The sequence below is a fragment of the Chlamydomonas reinhardtii genome, chromosome 10 (assembly GCF_000002595.2).
Source record: "Chlamydomonas reinhardtii strain CC-503 cw92 mt+ chromosome 10, whole genome shotgun sequence".
Taxonomy (NCBI): Eukaryota; Viridiplantae; Chlorophyta; class Chlorophyceae; order Chlamydomonadales; family Chlamydomonadaceae; genus Chlamydomonas; species Chlamydomonas reinhardtii.
The window spans coordinates 4,817,427-4,837,184 of record NC_057013.1 but is presented as its reverse complement, the minus strand read 5'-3'; the positions used below and the strand labels follow the sequence as shown (position 1 = coordinate 4,837,184).

General features: G+C 66.4%; 3 protein-coding genes across 5 annotated transcripts in view; all 3 read right to left on the bottom strand.

Annotated features, from left to right (window-relative positions):
• Positions 1-57: 57 nt before the first annotated feature.
• CHLRE_10g454100v5 (uncharacterized protein) lies at positions 58-4,743 on the bottom strand. The gene is made up of 10 exons (XM_043067023.1): positions 4,597-4,743; positions 4,162-4,255; positions 3,403-3,502; positions 3,037-3,102; positions 2,634-2,700; positions 2,064-2,158; positions 1,658-1,765; positions 1,205-1,312; positions 868-924; positions 58-739 (listed from the first exon to the last, which is right to left on the bottom strand). Exons 1-10 carry the CDS (start codon positions 4,706-4,708, stop codon positions 476-478), a joined length of 1,071 nt encoding a protein of 356 aa, XP_042920420.1. The 5' UTR covers positions 4,709-4,743; the 3' UTR covers positions 58-475.
• A 52-nt stretch (positions 4,744-4,795) lies between these two features.
• On the bottom strand, positions 4,796-10,557 carry CHLRE_10g454025v5 (uncharacterized protein). Of its 3 annotated transcripts, XM_043067020.1 has the most exons (9): positions 10,274-10,557; positions 9,545-9,868; positions 9,194-9,322; positions 8,838-8,900; positions 8,484-8,602; positions 7,669-8,219; positions 6,863-6,975; positions 6,502-6,558; positions 4,796-6,212 (listed from the first exon to the last, which is right to left on the bottom strand). In XM_043067020.1, the coding sequence occupies exons 1-9, from the start codon at positions 10,520-10,522 to the stop codon at positions 5,130-5,132; spliced, it is 2,688 nt and encodes an 895-aa protein (XP_042920418.1). In that variant the 5' UTR covers positions 10,523-10,557; the 3' UTR covers positions 4,796-5,129. The 3 variants fall into 3 exon arrangements, with proteins under 3 accessions (XP_042920418.1, XP_042920419.1, XP_042920417.1); XM_043067021.1 differs by lacking the exons at positions 4,796-6,212; positions 6,502-6,558; positions 6,863-6,975 and having other exon boundaries at positions 7,246-8,219; XM_043067022.1 differs by lacking the exons at positions 7,669-8,219; positions 8,484-8,602; positions 8,838-8,900; ... (1 more) ...; positions 9,545-9,868; positions 10,274-10,557 and adding an exon at positions 7,141-7,197.
• An 88-nt stretch (positions 10,558-10,645) lies between these two features.
• Positions 10,646-19,758, bottom strand: part of CHLRE_10g454000v5 (uncharacterized protein) — a 14,922-nt gene continuing 5,809 nt past the window's right edge. The window contains exons 7-16 of the mRNA XM_043067019.1: positions 19,422-19,615; positions 18,771-18,960; positions 18,039-18,518; positions 17,567-17,677; positions 17,050-17,309; positions 16,640-16,745; positions 16,121-16,327; positions 14,206-15,816; positions 12,636-13,889; positions 10,646-12,422 (exon numbers count right to left, since the gene is read on the bottom strand). Coding sequence (XP_042920416.1) covers positions 12,000-12,422; positions 12,636-13,889; positions 14,206-15,816; positions 16,121-16,327; positions 16,640-16,745; positions 17,050-17,309; positions 17,567-17,677; positions 18,039-18,518; positions 18,771-18,960; positions 19,422-19,615 — 4,836 coding nt within the window. The 3' untranslated portion in view covers positions 10,646-11,999. The remainder of the gene's footprint in view (positions 12,423-12,635; positions 13,890-14,205; positions 15,817-16,120; positions 16,328-16,639; positions 16,746-17,049; positions 17,310-17,566; positions 17,678-18,038; positions 18,519-18,770; positions 18,961-19,421; positions 19,616-19,758) is intronic.

Here is a 19,758-nt window from a genome sequence, read left to right as displayed (position 1 = left end):
ATTGTCATTGACTTGCTAGTAGGTCCCCAGCCCAGTCCAGTGCTGCTGTCCCTCGATCAATAACTGCCATTACAGCGACGCCCCGAAGGCCGTGTGGCCGCCACCACAACCGCCATCACCACAGCCGCCATCACCACCGCCGCCACCACCACCACAACCGCCACCATCACGTTCACCTGCTGCGTTCACCACCATAACTGCCACCACCACGCTAGACCTGGACATGTGTAGTGTTTCCCGGTCGTAGTTTGCACGCACACGTGGGACCACAACAGACGCACACACCGGCACTGGCCGTAGGTGGAAAGTTTCATCACCCCAGCTCAGCAGGTCAGCACAATCGCATGTGGTGAGGGGGCTCCACCGTGGGGCTCCACCACCTTGCCTCGCCTCAGTATCTCCACCAGCGACATGCCGCAACCCCCACCTCCCCGCACCAACCCCCCCCCGCCCCGTCCATATCCTTGCCTCGCCTTTACCTCTTGCCACCCCCACCCCGGCCCCGGCCTCCGCCGCTCCTGCCTCCACCACCCCGGCCCCCACCGCCGCCGCCCCGGCCTCCACCGCCCCAACCTCCACCGCCCCGGCCTCCTCCCGACGGCGCCGCCGCCGCCGTCGCCAGCTTGGGCGCCTTGCCCGGCGGCCCGCCCGCCGCGGCCTGGTCTCCGTCGTCCCCCAGGCGTGCGCGCTTGGTGTTGCGCGTGTAGGCTCGAAGGACCCACTCATTCTCCGCGTGCGACTGCGAGGCGGTGGCAGAGGCAGCATGGTCGCGCGGGCGGTGTTCAATATCCTTGAAACACACGTAAACTAATCCGCGTTCCTTGTGCTCTCTAAAGCACATACACACATACACACGCACGCACGCACCTGGTCCAGCGTGCCCAGCTTGATCTGGTACAGCTTGAGCTCAAAGCGCGGGCCGCACTGCAGCGGCACACAGGAACAAGGACAACGAACAAGCAGCGGCAGTGGCATCAGGCGCGGCAGGCGGCCCGGTGACAAAGTTGCAAATGATGGTGGTGGTGATGCAGCCAGACGCAGCGCCAGTGCAGGCCGAAACAAACTCGGCGGGCATAACGGGTTGGCAGTGGCCTTCCTGCTGCGCCCTCTCCCGCCGCACCTCATCCTCACCCCCTTCCCCGCCGCACCTCCTCCCCACCCGCTGCGCCCACCAACACACAAACACACACGCCAACGCCCCCACCTCTGTGAGCTCGATGCTGCTGGCCCCCTTGGGCTGGGCGTAGGTGTGGTGGCGGAAGGAGATGTAGTCCTGCCGGTTGGAGAACGTCACAATGCGCTTGGCGTCGTCCTGGGGGGGGGGGAAGGGAGGCAGGGTAAAGCAGAAATCTTGCGTGGCGGCTTTGTCTCACAGTCCCTTCTGGGATGGTGGGGTGGGTAGTTGGGGCTATTGAAGCATAAGCAGTGATGCGCATGCCGTGTACCCGCCGGCCCAACCTCACACATCGGCCCCATGCGTGCCCGCCCACTACTCACTCCCCGCGTCCTTCCCTCGACCCACAACGCCACGCTGCTTCCACCCCTTCCCCCCCTGCTGTCTACTTCGCTACACTTCTCTGTACCAATCCTTGCAACCCCCTGGTTCTAGTAACCCCTACCCCCCGCCCCAATCAAACCCCCTCTCCCTACCCCGCACCTTGGGCACCGGGAACAGGTGTTTGAGGATGTTGGCTGTGCGGGCGCCCAGTTTGGAGCCCAGGTTGTCCAGCACCAGGTGCGGATAGGCCTCACTGATGGTGCCCACCTGGGCGCAATGAGGGGGGGGGTTACATTGATGATTGGCGCCCCCTTGAGAGGATGATGACAGCGGGGCGAGGCTGGGAGGTTGCTGGCACGGCGCTTGAAAGCGAGGCACGGGATCGTGTCGTGTCATATCGTATCGTGTCTATGTGAGCCTACAGCGCGCCACGCGTCCCGTGCCCTAGCCGCCGCTTTACTCCCCCCCCAAACATACAGTACTCTCCACCTCCTCCTCCACCTCCTCTCCACCTCCTCCCCATCGCCTCCCCACCTCCTCCCCGCCTCCTCCCCCAACCCCTCACCTCCTTCTTCTGCCCGATGTCGTGCCGCAGCACGGTGTTAAAGATGCCGAAGTAGGCTGTGGGGCCGTACGGCAGGTGGCACACCACCATGCCGTCTGTGGGGAGGAGGAGGGGGAGGAGGGGAAGGAGGGGCGGGGGGCGGGGGAGAGGTGAGTGCCGAGTGGGCGGGGAGAGGGCAGGGGGAGGGCAGGAAGCGCAAAACGCAACACAGCTACAAGTGGTAAGTGGTTTGGAGTGGTAAGTGGTTTGGAGTGGTTTGGTTTGGTAAGTGGTTTGGTAAGTGGTTTGGAGTGGTTTGGAGTGGTTTGGAGTGGTTTCTTTTGTAGCGGGAGCTAGATACAGCCTGGTGTACCGGTATGCGCGAGGCTGTCCTGCCGCACCAGCATCCAGACCGCCACCATGAATAGCCACAGACGCGGAGAGCTGGCCCCCGGTCGCAACTTCACAACGCCTCCACGCCGCTGCCCCACCTCCTAGTTACTACCTGCCTCCTCTTAACACTCCTCCCCCTCCCCCTTCCCCTCCCCCTCCTGTTCCCAACCTCTCCTACCCACTCCTCCCGCCACTCACCCGGCTCTCCTCTGTGCTCGTGCAACACCACGATGTCCGTGAAGTCGTGGTTGCGGCACGTGTCCACCTGGGGGGGGGGGGGGGTTACATCCATGAGTATTTAAATTTATGAGTATAAAAAGTGAAGGCATTCTAAGAAGTGGGGGAGGAGGGAGGGGCGGCGGGCACGTGTGTGCATGCGTGCGACGCAGGACACGCCTCCGCGGGCAACGAAGGCAAACAGCGCCAAATCGCCCCCCCCTCCACACACATACGCACCCCCGCATGCAGCATACCTCAACAGACGTGAAAACACACACCGCCCCTCCACCCCCCCTCCCTCCGCTCGTTTTAGTTGGTTTTGGTTTAGTTTGGGCTGGTATTTACAACCCCCCCCTACACACACACGGCCACGTGTCCTCACCAGCTCCTTCAGGATGAGGCCACCACGGTTTATCCGCTGGCTGTTGGGGATGACCAGCTTCATCTCCTGGAGGGCAGTGGAGGAGGAGGAGGAGGTTTAAAGGGAGTGTTGTGCCCAGTGACGTGCAGCAGACAATTAAGTGTTCAGGTTGTATCGATAACAGGTCCTACATGAGTGCGCATGTACAGTCCTACCACCTGACACATACAGATCACGGCACACACACAGGCACCGTTTTGCTCGCTAACACAGTCACACCGATCTCCCCTTCAGCGTTCTCGTCTGTCACACCGCACCACACCGCACCGCATGGCACCACACCGCGCCGCCCCCGCACTGCGCCGCCCTCGCCCCCGGGGGCCGCACCTTTGCGAACTGCGTGAGGCGGCTGGAGGGGTCGCGCGAGGTGGTGACTAGCACCTTGGGGTCCGTCTCGCCCGCGTGTGCGTACTCGTCGTCCACGTGCCTGCGGGGTGCGCGTGCGTGTGTGTGTGTGTGTGTGTGTGTGTGTGTGTGTGTGTATGTGTGTGTGTGTGTGTGTGTGCGCGTGTCGGGGGAAAGATCGGGCAGCGGCGCTAGGCACACTTGAGTGTGTAGCGGCGGCAGCTGCAGGGGCGGCGGCCAGCAGCCTAGCCCTGTAGCCCCTCATGGGGCGCCGGCGGGCCCCGACATCCGCTCGACCACAGCCCACACGCCATTCACATGGCGCGGCGCGGCGTGCTTGACAGTTCAGGCACCGTACCGTGGCACCGTACTCGCCGTGCACCCCTCCTGAAAAGGCCTCAACCCGCGCGAGGCTGCGAGCGGCCCCCGGCTGTCCGACTCAGCCTCGCGGCAGCCCGGCACGCACGTGATGGCCTGTGCCCCCGCACACCCGGGGGTTTCCTGCTGGCTGTCATGCGGTGTGGTGTGATGGGGGTACAGAGCCCTCGACACGCCGCAACGCTGCCCCAGCCCCGGCCCCAGCCCCGGCCCCAGCCCTAGCCCCAGCCCTAGCCCCAGCCCCTGGATTCCTCCCCGGCCCTCGCCTTTCACCTCCCCTGCCAATTCCATCATCGCCTCTCTCCTCTGCCCTCCTCTCCTCTCCCTCCTCGTGTCTGCCCGAAACGCACGCCTCCGCCTCACGTGCGCGGCACCGCCGTGTTGTCATCCTCCAGCTCGATCTCCCGCCGCAGCTCCGACTCGTCCTTGCGCAGCTCGGTGGGAATGGGCTTGCCCTCTGCGAGGGCCGGCAACACAGCGGCCACAGCGACAGCGGCAAAAAGGTGGGTGTGCGTGGAGAGCGGGTAAGAGCAAGGGTTTGGTACTGGCCAGCATGTGACACGTCCAGCCCCCAGGACATCCCCATTTCGCCGTGCTCGACCCTGTCGCTGAAATGCATTGGCGTGAAGTCAGGCGCGAGGGGCGCAAGGGCAACCCGGTCCCGCAAGTCGGCCAAGGGTCGACCAGACATCTTCCCAATCATTTTCTATGACTTATTTTTCAGCTATTATATGCAATTCGCATCTTCGCTGTTTAGAGGCCCCGGCGGCGGCGATGCATCTTTCTGCTCGCCCGCACCTTCAAGGGCCTTGCGAATTAGCCGCTTCCGCTCATAAGCTGCTCGCTCCTTGCCCTCCAAGCCCTTTCGATACAGGTATTCTTTCCGCAGGCGCACATTTCGGCGCAGCATGGCGGTTTGGCTCCACGGACGACTGCCCTAATAAGTGATACGAGCTATGTGATATCAATGGATGCTAAGTAGGCAGCTCGTGAGTGAAGAAGAAGAGGGTTAGCAAAGCCAGGAATTCCAGAAGCCGACAGCCTCGCGGTGGAGTACTTCAATCGTTATACGAGGCGCACGGAGTGAGTATTTAGGGGACTCTATACCAACAATTGCCACGGACGCTTAAGGGTCTGGGCCGCAGCCCCCCTGGTTTGGCATGCCCGTATGGAGTGCCCCCAATGACACGGCCTCCCCTGCCCGTTGCGGACAAGTCGTAGGGATTAGCAACAACCAGCGCAACAACGCAGCAACAAGTCTCATACGCAGCACCCGCAACCTCATCCTGCACCACATTAACACTACCACATGCCACCACCGCACAGCAAGCCTACTCTGCCGCAGCCGTCGTCGGTTCCGCTGCACCGCCCTCGGCCGCCACAGGAGCCGGTGCAGAGCCCGCCGCCGCAGCCGTCGCCGACGCGGCAGCGTCGGGAGTCACCGGCGCCGCCGCGGGCGCTGAGGCTTCTGTCACAGCCGCCGAGGCCGGCTCCGGCGTGGGTCGCGTCACAAGCACCGGCACCGGCACCGGCTGGGGCGCCGCCGTGGCGTCTACGGCCCCTGCCCCGGCGGCCTTCTCAAACACGCCCACCATGCGAGCTGCGCCGCCAGCGCTGCTGGCACCAGCGCCATCCAGACCCGAGCCGGCGCCACCGGCAGCAGCACCTGCGGCAGCACCTGCGGCAGCTTCATCGGCCACGCCGCCGCCACCGCAAGCCGCAGACGGCGGCGCCGGCGCCGCGGGCGCCGCCGCCGCTGCTGGCGGCGCGACGGAGCTGACGGTGCGCGCGGGCGGCGGCGGCGGCCGCCAGGCGGGGTTTGCGGGCGGCAGCACACTGACCCCGACAGGGCTGCTGCTGCTGGCGGCGGCGGCACCGCCGCCGCCGGCCGCCTGTCCTGACCCTTGCCCCGAGCCCGGCGCCGCCGATGACGCCGTCGACGCAGCGCCGCCAGTGCCTGCGGCTCCGCTTCCGTCCGCTCCGCGCGCCGCGAAGCCGCTGCCGCCAACGCCGCTGGCTGCACCAGAGCTTCCCGTAAGCGGGCCCGCACCCGCACCCACACCAACGCCACCGGTAGCGCCGCCGCCAGCACCCTCCGGCACGCCCCAGCCATAGCTGCCGTACACCCGCGGCGGTGGGGTGGCGCCGCTGCCGCCGCCAAACGGCGACGCGCCGACACCGGGCCCGCCGCCGTTGCTGTTGCTATTGGCGCTGGTGCCGGAGGGGCCGAAGGTCAGGACAGAGCCCACACCCAACCCGCTGCTGCCACTGCTGCTGCCGCCGGCTGCCCCAGGGCCCGCGCCTGCGCCTGCACCCGAGGCGGCGGCGGCGCGCTCCCAGGGTTTAAGCGGTGCGTTCATCCGTGCCTCCGAGAAGGGCCGCGTGGGGTCGGGCGGTGTGTCGACGATGTCAGTCTGCGAGGGGCGGGACGGGGCGGGGCGTGGGGTGGATTGGCGCGGATGCCAGGGCCTTGGGTGCGGCCAACACGTGCACTCGTTTCTTGAAGCCCCCTGCATGTCTGTCTTTTCGCCCTGTGGCGCTGTGTCGCTGTGCTCGCGCAGGCCTCGCTCACAACAAACAAGCAAGCACCACGCGTGCGCAGGCCTCCACGCACTCCGACCGCACCCAGCACCTCGCAGCCTGCCTGCCACTACACTGCCACCCCCCCCCCCCGCCGCCGCCACAACGCCCCGAAGCACTCACGCGCACGTTGGGCGGCGTGATGCCCTGCTGCACCATCTCCATCACCTCGTGGAAGGACTGCGGTAGGGCGGGCGAGTAGTGTGGGGTGGGCGATTAGGAAGCTTGACGCGAGCCGTGGCAATACCGTTAGCATGTGGCGTGCGGGCGTGCCGCAGCGGACGGGAGCGCGTCCGGCGCATCAAAGAAGCCGTTGCAGCCACCTCGGCCGCCCTCTAGGTTCCACCATCACGCGTGTTGCTTATGCGATAGCATACAAACACGCGCGCCCAAGGTCCCTCCTCCTGAAGCTGCCCACGCCCTAACCCAACACACGTGCCAGTCCCCCCAGGGAGGGGAACGCCAGGCCGGCCGGGGTCCCCACCTGTGGGTAGGCGGGCTGCTCCGGCGGCGCCCGAGGCACCGTGCGCCCGCCGCCGCCGCCGCCGCCGCCGCCAGGGCTGTCCAGCCCATCCGTGGACCTCGCAGCGGCTCCGCCTGCAGCGCGAGCGCGAGCAAGAGTGCATTATACAGATGCATTTGCATCAGTGCGCGTTGCTTGCGGCGGTGAGCCGGGGCCCAAGTATGCCGTAAGGAACACCTCCCTGCTCACCCGTTCATGCCTGTCTCACTGCCGCCACCCCCCTGGCCTGAGGGCTGCACAGGTCCCAATGCTGCTGGTGCTCATTGGGCATTGGTGGTGCATATGCTGGCAGCCCCGTACTACCGGTGTCAGGCAGAGGCTGGGCGCAGTGGCGGGGCAGCGCGGCGCGGTAGAGGCAGCGAGAGAGGGGGGCCGGTGGGCGTTACAGTGTCGACCTCCGGCCCCCTCTCTCGCCGCCCCTCCGCTCCGCTCCGCCACCACCACCACCCACACCACCACCACCGCCACCGCCTGGCCTCACAGTAGCTTGAGCGCACGAGTAATCACACACCTCACATCTCCGACACCACACACCCAACAAGCCGCCGCCGCACTGCCGAACTCCGCGCATGCATACACAAACACTACCCTGCTGCATTCGCGCGCCTACAACCCGCACGCATGACCACAACCCGACGCAGCATGCCCACATCTGTGGCAGCCCCGCGGCCCCGCAGCCCTATCAGTACGAGTCCTGACAGACCCGACCACTGCCGTACGACGGCACCACGGCACCTCACAGGCTCATCACGGCCACGGCGACCTACCCTGCGGCGCCGTTGGGTCGTACAGCCGGTCACTGCTGCCGTACGGATGTACGGCGCCAAAACCGCTGGGCCCGCCGGCGGCGGCGCCGGCTGGCGGCTTGGGCGAGGTGGGCGTGAACTTGTACGTCATGTCGTATGCGCCGCCAGAAGAGGATCCAGGGCCGCTGGCTGCCGTACCGCCGCCGTTCGCGCCGGCGCCGTACGGGCCAGCCGCCGCGTTGCGCACTGCCCCGTAGGCGCCGCCGCCGCCGCCGGCTGTCGAGCCGCCGGTTGGCCCCGCCGACACGCCGCCCATTCCGCCACCGCCGCCGCCGTACGGGTGTACGGGCGCGTCGGGCGGGTACGCGTTGGTGTAGGAGCCGGCGGCGGCGCGGAGTGAGGCGTAATCAGGTCCGTTCAGCAGCGAGTCTGGGTCGCGGCCGCCGCCGCCGCCGCCGCCGCCACGGCCCGCCATGATGCTGCTGCCGGTCATCATCATACCGCTGCCGCTGCCGCTGGCGGCGCCGTGGCCGTGGCCGTGGCCGTGGCCGCCGTTAGCGTAGGTGTACATGCTGGGTCGCAGGCATGGCAGGTGAGGAGGTTGGGAGGTAGGAAGGCAGGGAGTTAGGGAGGGAGAAAGGAGGCAGGGCGGCGTCACATTGTCAATGTGCCAGCACAAGGACGCAGGGCCACGGCGAACTCAAAACGGCCTCACCCAACCCCGGACCACCACGCACTCCATCCCCCATCCACCCATGCATCCATCCAACCAAAACACACAGCGCACCCCTATCTCGTCTTTCCTAACACAGCACGCACACACAAGCGGCGCTCACCTGCCGGCGCCCGCCCGCGCGCTGCCGCTCTGCCCTGCCGCGCTGCCTCCCAGCATCAGCTGCTGCAGGTGCGCCTCCTGCCGCTCGGAGCGCATCAGCGTCACCGCCTCCAGCAGGGCCTGTGTGTGTGTGTGGGGGGGGGTACATTCATGATTATATAAGGAGTAAAGGCAGCGAGGCGGGGCGGCGGGGCGGGTGGTTGTGAGCGCAAGCGCGATAACGTTGCCACCCCGGCCAACCGCACACAGACAGCCCCCCGCTCACCGCGCTCCCACACCCACGCCGCAAAGCCAAGGCACCAAACCAAGCCAAAGCCAGCCCCCTCGCCCCTGTCCCCCCCAAAGGCAAACACACCTGTGTGGTGGTCTTGAGCTCCTCCTGGCAGCCCTTCAGGCTCTCCACCGCCGCCGTCAGCTCCTGCATTTGCAGCAGGCGCGGGCGCGCAAAGGGAGTTTCCGGGCTGCCCTCCGCACCACACGTACACAGCTCCAAACTCCAAGCTCGCGCTGCACTGACGAGGACAGGCTTTCCTCGCCATCACGCCCCCACAACGTCCTCGCACCATACCAACGCCTGCACACAACGGAGCCCGGCCCCAACCCCGCCCACCCGCCCCCGGCCATCCGCCCCCGGCCACCCGCCTCCGGCCACCCGCCCCCGGCCACCCGCCCCCGGCCACACACGGCCGCCCCCCCCCCCCAGCCCCGCACCTTGTTGCGCTGCTCCTCCGCCTCCCGCCGCGCCGCGCTCCAGCTGTCCAGCAGGGCGCGGCAGCGCGGCAGCACCAGCGCCTGCAGAGCCCAGCCCGCGGCCGCCACGGCGCCAATGCCCAGCACAATCTGCGCGCGGATGAGGTCCGGGAGGTCGGAAAGAGGTGGAGCACGCAAATGGTTTGTGGATTCGGGTGGGTTCCAGCATACATACGGTATTCGCCAGGGCAGTGGCATCTGGCAATCGTGCATCTCAGTGCTTTGGACGGCGACTTTGCTATGCATGTACCAGCGCGATCTGGGTTTTGCTTCTGGTGACCTCCCACTGCATCTTCCATACTTCACACGCACCTGGCTCCAACGCGGGCCCGGGGGCTGCTGCGGCACCATCGCCATCTGCTGCTGCGGCTGCTGCTGCTGTTGTTGCGGCGAGACATACGTCACCAATGCGCCATGTTGCTGCTGCTGCTGTTGCTGCTGAGGCAGGCCGGGTTGTAGCGCGTACGAGGGCTGTGCCTGCGCCGCGGGCGCGGGCGCCACAGCAGCGGTGGGGGCCACGGGCGCGGCGGCGGGCGCCTCCGGCACCCGCCGGAACGCCTCTTCTATCTCGGCCGCTGTGAGGCCCTTGCGCTCCAGGAAAGAGCGCTTGCTGGCGGTGTTGGTGGAGCCGCGGACCTGAGGAGGAGGGAGGGAGGGCGGGAGCGAGCGAGCTTGTGGCGCGGGAGGTTGTAACGAGCGAGGGGGGCGAGGGGCGGGCTCACGGCGGAAGGGTCTGCCCCTGCGGTTCGAGGTTTGCGGAGCCCGCCCCCATCACTGCGATGAGCTTGCATAGCTCGCACAGGTGGCCAGGCAAAACTGCCCAGGGAGCGCGCGGGAGGTAGTAAGTCGATTACGTGCAGAACCCTGGGCAGCCGCAGCCGTTGCTGCCACATCCCATCGCATCACAGGGACTATGATATAGTTCAGGGCTGTCGGGTTTGGTGGCCAGCGCAAGCGCGCGCGAAGACGCTGGCGTGGCAACCGACAGGAAATTCTGCTTCAGACCGACCCCAAATGGCCCAATTTTTCCCATAGTCTTGCCTGTGGATGCGATAGGAAGCCAACGGCGTTTTGGACCTGGTCCTCGCGAACCGACGCAGGAGCAGATGCTTCCGGAGCGGCCACAGCAGCTGGCGCTGGCAGTGATGGAGCTACTGCAGATGGTAGCGGTGCCAAGGATGTAGTCGGCGCTGTCGAGGTGACGACAGGAGCGGGGCTAGTCATAATCGCAGGACTCGGTTGCGCAGGCTCTGCTGCTGGCGCAGCGGGAAATGGCGCGGATACGTCCATTGTTCCTATGTATGCATTACCTCAAACAACTATCCTGCCTTATGGCCTCACGACTACAGTCACGAGAGCACATTAAGACCCCATGCGGATGTCAGCGGCGTGCCTGTACCCCTTCCCCCACTAACGACTCCTAACGACTCCAACTCCCACGCCACAGGCTGGCCACATGTCCACGCGCTGTATCCGTCTGTGAGATTTGAAGTCGTGACACTCCACCAGCACCTGCGTCCCGTGCCGTCCCACTTGGGGCTTTGTCAGCATCCCTGGACCCTGCCCCTTGCCCTGCTCCATCGCACACAGTGGCGAACGCAGTACCGTAGCCAGCAGGCTCCATGTGCCGCGCGCACAGCGACTTATGAGCACATCCGCACAGCTGGGCAGGGCGATAGGCGGAACTTTCCAAGCCTCCAAGGTCAAGAACACGCCGCCAAGATCTCGACATTCTCGAGCCAATCTTAGCAACGGGGAGTATTACAGCGTGGCGTCACACGCGCACTTGCGTTGCCGTGGCAATTCCAGACCAACGCGCAAGCGTCCCCGTCAATTCGCCATTAAGCCTCCCACTCAGCCCGCTACACGGCCGCTGCCAGCCCCCCCACATACGCACGTTTCGTGCACACAACATATAACCCAGTTTAGCTCATTCCTCTGCATGAATACCCTCAAGGAGTGCGGCCATGCATGCGCTGCATACCGTATCTTCCAGGCTTACCATGCTTCGCACAACAACGATAACGTCTGTACATGCGCACTGTATGTGCTCCGGCACGGGTGCAATGAGTAACTCTAGAACCCCCAACTCCACCCCCCCTACACGTTCCACTCCGGACGGGCGATGGTGGCAGCAGGGTAGCCATGCCATCGCGTCACATGTAAGGACACACCCACGCCCAAACCACAATAGTCACACAGCAAAGCCGAATGGGAAACTGAGCGGTCTCGTCACTCTTCGCGTGTACGGTACAGCAACGTTCGCAAGTCCGAACCTCTATGCCGCCACTCGCTTGTGGTTGCCGCCGCTCCCGCGTACGACAGCACACACATGCCGTCTGCAGACCGCAGGACAGGAAACCGCAGGATGAATGAATTCCCCCCGCACATACGCATGGGCATCGTCGCGCGACACCATGCGAGGGCTTTCCGGGGTGCACCTGCCACTCCCGGTCACGTAATTGTAATGTTGAAAACGTATTCAGCAATCAATCCTTTGCAAACGCGTGGAGGAGTTGCCCCCGGCTCCCCATGCTGTTGCACATGTCATGATCAGTCATCGCCCATAGCATGCACATGCATGGGCGCTATTTGAACCCAGGTCTCACACATGATCTCATACATTAATTTAGCACACCAGCAGTTTGAGTGCCTGCTCTTGCACCACCAGCCAGCCAGCCAGCCAGCAAGCCAGCCCGCTGCTGCTGCTGCCAGCGCAGTAGCCAACCGCTAGGCCCTGGCAAGTGCAATAGACGACCTTCGCTGCCTAGGCCTTGGCGGCTTTGCCGCGCAGCTGCGACTGCGGCATGCCCGGCGGCGGCCGCATCTGGAAGCCACCGCCCGCCACCACGCCCCTGCCGCCCTCGCCGCCGCCGCCGCCACCGCCGCCTGGCCCCACCCGGTCTGCCGCCACCATCGCCGCCGCCAGACCCGACGACGGCGCCGCCGAGCCGGCCAGTTGCTGGTGGTGGTGGTGCAGCACGGCCGCCGCCGCCAGCGGCGGCAGAACCAAGCCGCTACTCGTGATGCCGTCTGCCAGTGAGCCGGCGGCGCCGCCGTTGGCGGCGGCGGCGGCACCAGCCGCCGCCAGGCCGGCGCCGCGACCGCTGCCACTGCCGTTGCCGCTGCCGGCTCCGCCGCCACCCCCCAGGGGCGGCGCGTGTGAGGCCGGCTCCACTGCGGCTCCATCCTGCGAGACCGACACGAGTAGCCCGGGCAATGCCGGGAGAAGACGCATCAGCACCTTTCACCACAGGACCACTGATTGAGACAAGCACACCTTCTCCCGATACGCACGTGGCACTCATAGCCACCCCTCACTGCACCACAATGACGAAATCTTCCACAGCCTCCGCCCCCGCCCCCGCCCCCCCCCCCGCCCCGGCCCGCCCTAGGCCCTCACCTTGATGACCAGCGGCTGGCTGACGTAGATGCGGCGGCCTCGAGGCGAGTCCATCGACGGCGGCCCGCCCGCCACCAGCTGGTCCCGCTGCAGCGGCGGCAGCCCCGTCTCCGACCCGCGCCGGCTGCCGTTGCCCGCCGCGCCGCCCTGCACGGTCGTGGTGGCGGCGGCGCCCGCCACAGACAACATGATGGGACTGAGGCGTGGCGAGTACGGCGCCGCCGGCGGCGACGGCCCGGCGCCGCCAGGGCACGACGCCGCCGCCGCCTCGTACACACTCAGCGGCACCAGACCTGTGGCGCTTTGGGCGGAGCGGTTGACGCCGGCGCCGTTGGGCATCACCAGCATCGGCGTGCTGCCGCTGTTGGGCCCGCCGCTATGGCCGCCATGGCCGCCATGGCCGCCGCCGCCGCCGCCGCCAATGATGATCATGTCGTCCGCCGCCACCAGCTCCATGCCGCCGCCGGCGCCGTACGGCCCGTAGCCGGCGCAGCTGGCGGAGAGGCGCGCGCGGCGCGGCGTCAGCACGCCGCCGCCGCTGTTGACCCGGTGAAGGCCGCCGCCGCTGCCGCCGCCGCCGCCGCCGCCGCCACCGGCTCCGCCGCCGCCGCCGCTGTTCACGGCGCCGGCGCCGGCGCCGGCGCCGGCGCCACCGCCAGCAACGCCGCCGCTGTTGGAGTTGCCGCCCGACAGCAGCTGCGCCAAGATGCTGCTGTCACGGTGCATGCCGGCGGCGCTGGCGTTGATGACGGCGGCTGCGGCGGCGGCCGACATGCCGCTGAGCGAGGGCGGACTGATGCCGCTGCCGGTGCCGGTGGCGTGGGAGTGGTGGTGCCCTGCGCCGCCGCTGGTGCTGCCGTGACCGTGACCGTGGCCGTGGCCGTAGCCATGGCTGCTTACTGCGCCGCCTCCGCCGCCTCCGCTGCCGCCGTGAAGCAGGGACTCGAGCTGCACATTGCGTTGGATAAGGGCGGACATGCCCTCCAGCACCTGCGCAACCAGGCCCCGCATCTCCGCCGCCGCCTGCCTGCTGGCGCCTAGCTCCTGCCGAACGTCACCCAGCTCCACCTTGAGCCCGTGGACCTGCGCCTGCGTCTCAAGCACCAGCGCCCGCACCTCGCCCGACACCAGCCGCGCCGCCGCCGCCACCTCGCCGCCCAGCCCGCTGCGGAGTTCCTGCTGCCCGCTGATCAGGCTGCGACCCAGACCCGCCACCTCCGCTGCCAGGTCACGACGCACGGCCGCCAGCTCGGCCTGGGGTTGGGGAGGAGGGGGTGTGAAGGAGGGGTTGGTGAAGCGGGGATGGCGAGGAAAAGCGGAGGAAGATGCGAGCCAGGTGATGTGTGTGCAGCAGTTTGTGCATGTGCGCATGCCAGTTGTAGGGCAGCGCGCGTGCATGAATGTGAGCGAGGGAGGGTATGGCCGCAAATGGTATCAGGACGTAGGGACGGGATAGGCAGAACTTCTGAGCGCAAGCACAGACGCATTCACACGCAAATGTCTGAACAATCATCCGTGCAACTCCCGCGTAAATTTACAGGCCTACACGCACACACTGATGCACACTCACCTGTAGCTCGCTGAGCACGCCATGCGTCCGGCCGTGGCCGTGCTCGCCTGCCATCGCCGCCGCCCCCGACAACGAGTCCAGTCGCATGCCAGCAGCGCCGCCGTACCCACCCGGGTCGCTGATGGCGTGCTGGAACAGGATGTGCGGCGGCGGCGACACGCCACCCGCCGCCGCCGCCGCGGCCGCCGCGGCTGCCGCCGCCGCCGCCATCGCCTTCTGCTGCGCGGCAACCGCGGCCTCCGTGTCCGAAACGGCCGCTGCCAAGCCCTCGCCACCTGCGCCGCCTGACTTCGCCCCGCCTTCGCCTGCCTCTCCTTCTGCGGCGGCGCCTTCTCCTCCGCTTCCTGCCGCCTGCTGCTGCTGCTGCTGCTCCGCCTCATTTCGCATCTGTTGCATCTGCCGATGCAACTCGGCCTGGTAAGCGGCATGCGCCGCCATCTCCGCGGCAGTAGCACTACTGCCGCCGCCGCCATGCGCCGCCGCCATTGAGCCCGCCGAATGCCCCCTCCCATCGTGATGATGACCGTGACCGTGACCGTGGCCGTGGCCGTGCGGGCCGGCGCTCTCGCTGCCGCTTGCGGCGCCGTCACCGCCGCCGCCGCCGTGTGCGCTGTGGCGGCCGTGGTGCTGCGCCGCGTGGCTGAGCATTATGGCAGCCTGGGCCGCGTGCGCCGCAGCCGGCCAGGGGTTCCCAATCATGGTGTAGGCGGAGGCGGGGTGGTGCACCAGCGCGGGGAAGTGCGAGGGATGCGAGGGCGCCGCGGTGTGGGCGCCGTTGTGGGTCCCTTGGTGGTGCGCGGCGTAGGTGGCGGCGTAGGCGGCCGCGGCGGCGGCGTGCGCGGGGTCGTGCAGGAGGTGTGCGGAGCTGTGGGGTGAGTGGTGGTTGCCGTGGTGGTTGCCGCTGTGGCTGTGCCCGTGCCCGTGTCCGTGCGCGCTGCGATGGCTGCCGCCGGCGGAGTGCGCGGAGGAGTGGTGGGGGCCGTAGTGGCTGCCGTGGTGCCCGGCGGAGTGCGCGCTGCCGGGGCCGCCGTGGTGGCTGCCGTGGTGGCCGCCGTGCGCGCTGTGAAGGTGGTGGGCGGCGTGGGCGTGGTGGGCGGTGTGGTGGGCGGAGGGAAGGCCGGGATGGTGCGGCAGCGCACTGTGGTGCGGGAAGCCGCTGTGCGCGCTGTGCGCGCTGTGCGGGCCGTGGTGGCCGCCGTGGCCGTGGCCGTGGCCGCCGTGATGCGCCGTGCCGGGCAGCGCCGAGTGCAGGTGCGCGCTGTGCGGGCCGTGGTGGCCGGCGTGGTGCTGCGCGCTGTGCAGGTGGTGCGAGTGCGGGTGCGGGCCGTGGTGCGGGTGCGCGCTGCTGCCGTGCGCGCTGCCATCCGCGCTGCTTGGGTGCGCGCTGTGCGGCGGCGGCGGCGCGCCGCCAGCGCCGCCGCCGGGCCCGCCCGGCACCAGGCCCGCCGCCGCGGCGGCGGCGGCCGCTGCCGGGTCCAACAGATTCAGATCCACGGGAGTTCCATCGGGCGTAACGGTCATGCCATTGGCAATTGCGTCCATCTGCATCTGCATCACCTCGTCTAGGGAGGCCATGCGGGAGGAGGACTCCAGCACGGGGGGCCGGTACAGCTGTGGTTGAGGGCGGGTTGGTTGGGACAGTGTTTAGTGTGTGTGTGTGTGTGTATGTGTGTGTGTGTGTGTGTGTGTGTGTGTGTGTGTGTGTGTGTGTGTGTGTGTGAGTGTGTGTATGTGTATGAACACGGAGCAGGCTGGTCGTGTACACTCCTTCCGCATCGGCCCACGCCACCTCCACCTCCCCCGTCCCACTTGAGTTCCAGATAAATCCAGCCCCCTTCCCTCTCCTACTATAATGAGTCTTCGTGTTTCTCCCTTACTGGGAATGGTGAAAACACCTCCCTCTCCTCCCGCACACCTTGTCAAACAGCGCCTCCACAAAGGCGCGATAGTACTCGTCATTGTGCACCACCGGCTTCTTGCTGAACACGTGCTGCACCTCCGCCGGCAGCGTGCGCAGCAGGTGCGGCGGCGGGAAGTCGCAGGTGGGGTTGCCGTCCACGTCGGCCCAGCGCGCGCCGTCCTTGATCATCAACACAATGTTCACGTTGTGCTTCACGGCAGCCTGAGGGTTGTGTTCGTGGGAGTGAGAGGATGGGAGGGTTGTAGATACCGGCCCAAAGTAAACCGAACCCAATGCAGAAGAGCGAGGAGGGGCGTGTGAGGGGCGTGGGAGAGGCATGGGAGGGGCGTGGGATGGCTGCGGCGGGCTGGTCGGGTAGTTGCGGCGCGCGACGCAGCGTGGAAACACACCCGCCCTTGGTATGCTCCAAAGCTCTCCACGCGGGCCCTGACACGCGCTCCTGGCCCCTGGCACGCGAGCCCAGTGCAAGGCCCGCCCCACCACAGCTGCCGCCCCCACCGCCCGCCAACCCACCACGAGCTCCTTGATGCACCACTCGCTCTTGAACACGTTGTCCGTCATGATGAACAGAAAGTGCGTGCAGCGACCCACCATCTCCTCCAGCGACCCCAGCTCCTGCCTGTGGTGCGTGGCGGGTGCCGGTATGTGTGGTGGGTGTTGGTAAGGTGTTGGTAAGGTGTTGGTGCGGTTTTGGGTATTGGTTAGGAGCAAGACTGGGTAGGTGTTCAGACGCAGGGACAGCGATGAGACCGATCAGCAATGGAAGCCACGTGTGTGGTGAAAGGTGGGCACCGTTGCAGACCCTACGACACCGCCGCGGCATCACGCCTCACTCCAGGCTCCAGCTATAGACTTTCATCAAGACCCATTGCGACTTTGATCGCGACTCATTACCCGACTGTCAACGTCACCGCTCCACTCACTTAAACTCAAAGTCCAGGAAAACGGTATAGCCGTTGCTGACGAGCAGGTTCCACAGCGCGCGAGCAAAGTCGCGCGCGTCAGTGCGCTTGTGGCTGAGGAAGACGTCGTAGAGCGGCGGCTCATTGGAGAAGGCGCCGGGCGCAATGTGAGGCGCGCCGGTGGCGGCGGCGTCCGCCGCCGCGGCGTCGGCGGCCGCGGCCGCAGCGTCAGCAATCTGCTTCGCGGCCTTGGCCTTAACGCCGGCCGCCTCCTCGGCAGCCTGTGCGGCATTTGGGTTTTCGTTTCAGGCAGCTGGCGTAACTTTCCCATGCCAGAGTTGTGTTTGTGCTTGTGTGTGCTCTAGAGAGCACAAGGAGGGAAACACGCGCATGGTAAAAGCATCAGCACTTGCGCACCGATACCAGGGCTGCTCACGCGAAGCGTCCAGGTTAAAACACCCGCACTTGCGTGTACGGTACCAGCCAGAGGCGCGTCAGCAGCACAGAAAGCGCAACGCGCGGGCACGCTGCCGCGCACCTGGGACGCCTTGAGCGCGCGTGTGGCGGCGGTGTCTGTCAGCTCGCCCAGCTGCAGCAGTGTGCCGCGGGCCGCGTCCACCACCCGCAGGTCGTCACGCGCCAGGCAGGCCTGATTTTAGGGCGTAGAGGGGGTTGCAGCAAAGATGGTTGGAAGAAGCGTTACAGGGTGCACTGAAGGCTGCAGACGAAGTCGCTACCAGATGGGGTTTGGGGAGGGTGCGGTCGGGTTTGCGGGGAGAAGTGTTGGGCACCCGGCGTACAGGTGTACAGGGGCGGGCGACAACGCCAGTGGCGAGTCACGTGGCGCCCAGACGCACACGGGGCGTGTCGCCGGACGTGTCGACGGAGGCGCAACCCACACCATCCCGCCACCTGCCACGGATCTGGTGTTGGTAATGCTTGATTTATGGGATTGGAATGAGCACTACCACCCCCAAACACACCACACCCATCTTAAACTCCACACCCACCTTGAGCAGCTCCTGCACGCCCGCCTCCTTGAGCGCCGGGTGCAGCGCGGACACCTGCGCCAGGTTGAACAGCGTGCGCGCCGCCACCACACCCAACGCCGGATCCACATTCCTGCTACAGCCCCCCAGGCCGCTGCTACTGCCCTTCTCGCCGCCGTCACCCACACCGCCGGCGTCCGGCTCCGCGGCCGCGGAAGCGGCCGCGCCCGCCGGCGCGGCCGCGGCTTTCGCCGCGGCGGCGGCGGCGTTTGCGGCGCGCAGCACGCACAGCAGCGTGGGCAGCAGCCCGTGCTGGACGAGTCGCTCGCAGTTGACGGCGGTGCGGGTGAGGGAGAGGCAGGAGGTGAGGAGCGAGGGCAGGTCGTAGATGGACCAAGTGCCGTCGGGGAAGGTGTAGGTGGCGAGGCCGCGGTCGGAGGCGGCGGCCTCGGCTGCGAACTGCGCGATCTGGGCGCTGATGTCGTGCTTCACAATCAGATCCTGCGTGGGCGAGGGGTTTTGTGTGTGAAAGAGCGTCTGTAAGCATATAATGATGGTTGTGGCAATGTGGTTGTGCATGTTTGTTGAGTGTTGTGTGGGAGGATGGGGGCGGCAAGGCAGTATCCAGCTTGTTGCTTTCTTGCATCCTCGTGCCTCCAGCATACCCCCTTCGCCCCCCGCTACACACACATACCCGCCCACCCGAACACCTATTCAAACGCCCCCCCCCCCCCCCCGCACACACATACGCACCTGGCACAGCTGGTCGTCGGGGCTGGTGGTGCCGCCGTTCAGGTTTGCCAGCGTCAGCAGCGCATCCAGTCCGCCGGGGCTGCCCACCGGCAGGAGGCTGAGGTCGCCGCCGGCCGCCACCGCCGCCGCCTCCTCGTCGCCCACCAGCTTGGCCGCCAGGGCGCGAGCCACACCCAGCTCCTTCATGAACCTGTGTGTGTTTGTGTGTGTGTGTGTGTGTGTGTGTGTGTGTTGGTGTTGGTGTTTGTGTGTGTGTGTGTGTGTGTGTGTGTGTGTGTGTGTGTGTGTTTGTTGGTGTTTTTGTGTGTGTGTATGTGTGTGTGTGTGTGTGTGTGTGTGTGTGAGTGAGGGGAGGTATGTGTGTGTGGAGGCGCATGAGTAATCGTCATTGGCAAAGCGGGCAGCGGGTGCGGGTGCAGCAAGCTCGGGCGCTGGCTCTGAACCCCAATAGACCCACATCTCTTCTTCGTACGCCATCCCATAAGGACATAACTCAAACATCGCATTCCTAAACTCCTTCCTTCCCCACACCCTCACGACTGGCCGCCGCCCTTTCGATCCCTGTTCCTTCCCACAGCTTATGGCATAATACGATATGGCCCACCAGTAAAAAAAATAATATCATTCCAACAAAACAAAACAAAAACTCACGTGTGCAGCGCCTCGCTCTCGCTCATGCCCTTGCAGATGGACACCAGCAGCACCAGCTCGAAGCCGCCGCAGCCGGGCTGCTCCATGCGGCGGCTGACGCGCTTGAGCAGCCCCACGTCCCTCAGTCGGGCGCGGCAGGAGGGCACCCAGTCCGTAAGGCTGGCGAAGAACTGGAGCGCCTCCTCCTCCAGCGGCTGCGTGCGCGTGTATATGTGTGTTAGAAAAAAACAACAAAACGAAGCCCGCCCAAGCGGCGCCGGAGTTACTTACGGATACCTACCGAATACCGAGGTGCGTGTGTGTATGTGTGTATGTGTGTGTGTGTGTGTGTGTGTGT

Coding starts and splice junctions, on each gene's coding strand:
- CHLRE_10g454025v5 (XM_043067020.1), bottom strand. CDS start 10,522: ATGGACGTATCCGCGCCATTTCCCGCTGCGCCAGCAGCAGAGCCTGCG. Junction 8,901..9,193: donor CGGAGGAGCAGCGCAACAAG/GTGCGGGGCTGG, acceptor CTGCAAATGCAG/GAGCTGACGGCGGCGGTGGA. Junction 6,976..7,668: donor CGACCCAACGGCGCCGCAGG/GTAGGTCGCCGT, acceptor CTCGCGCTGCAG/GCGGAGCCGCTGCGAGGTCC.
- CHLRE_10g454100v5 (XM_043067023.1), bottom strand. CDS start 4,708: ATGCTGCGCCGAAATGTGCGCCTGCGGAAAGAATACCTGTATCGAAAG. Junction 3,503..4,161: donor AACACGGCGGTGCCGCGCAC/GTGAGGCGGAGG, acceptor CGCACCCCGCAG/GCACGTGGACGACGAGTACG. Junction 925..1,204: donor GCAGCATCGAGCTCACAGAG/GTGGGGGCGTTG, acceptor GTGCCGCTGCAG/TGCGGCCCGCGCTTTGAGCT.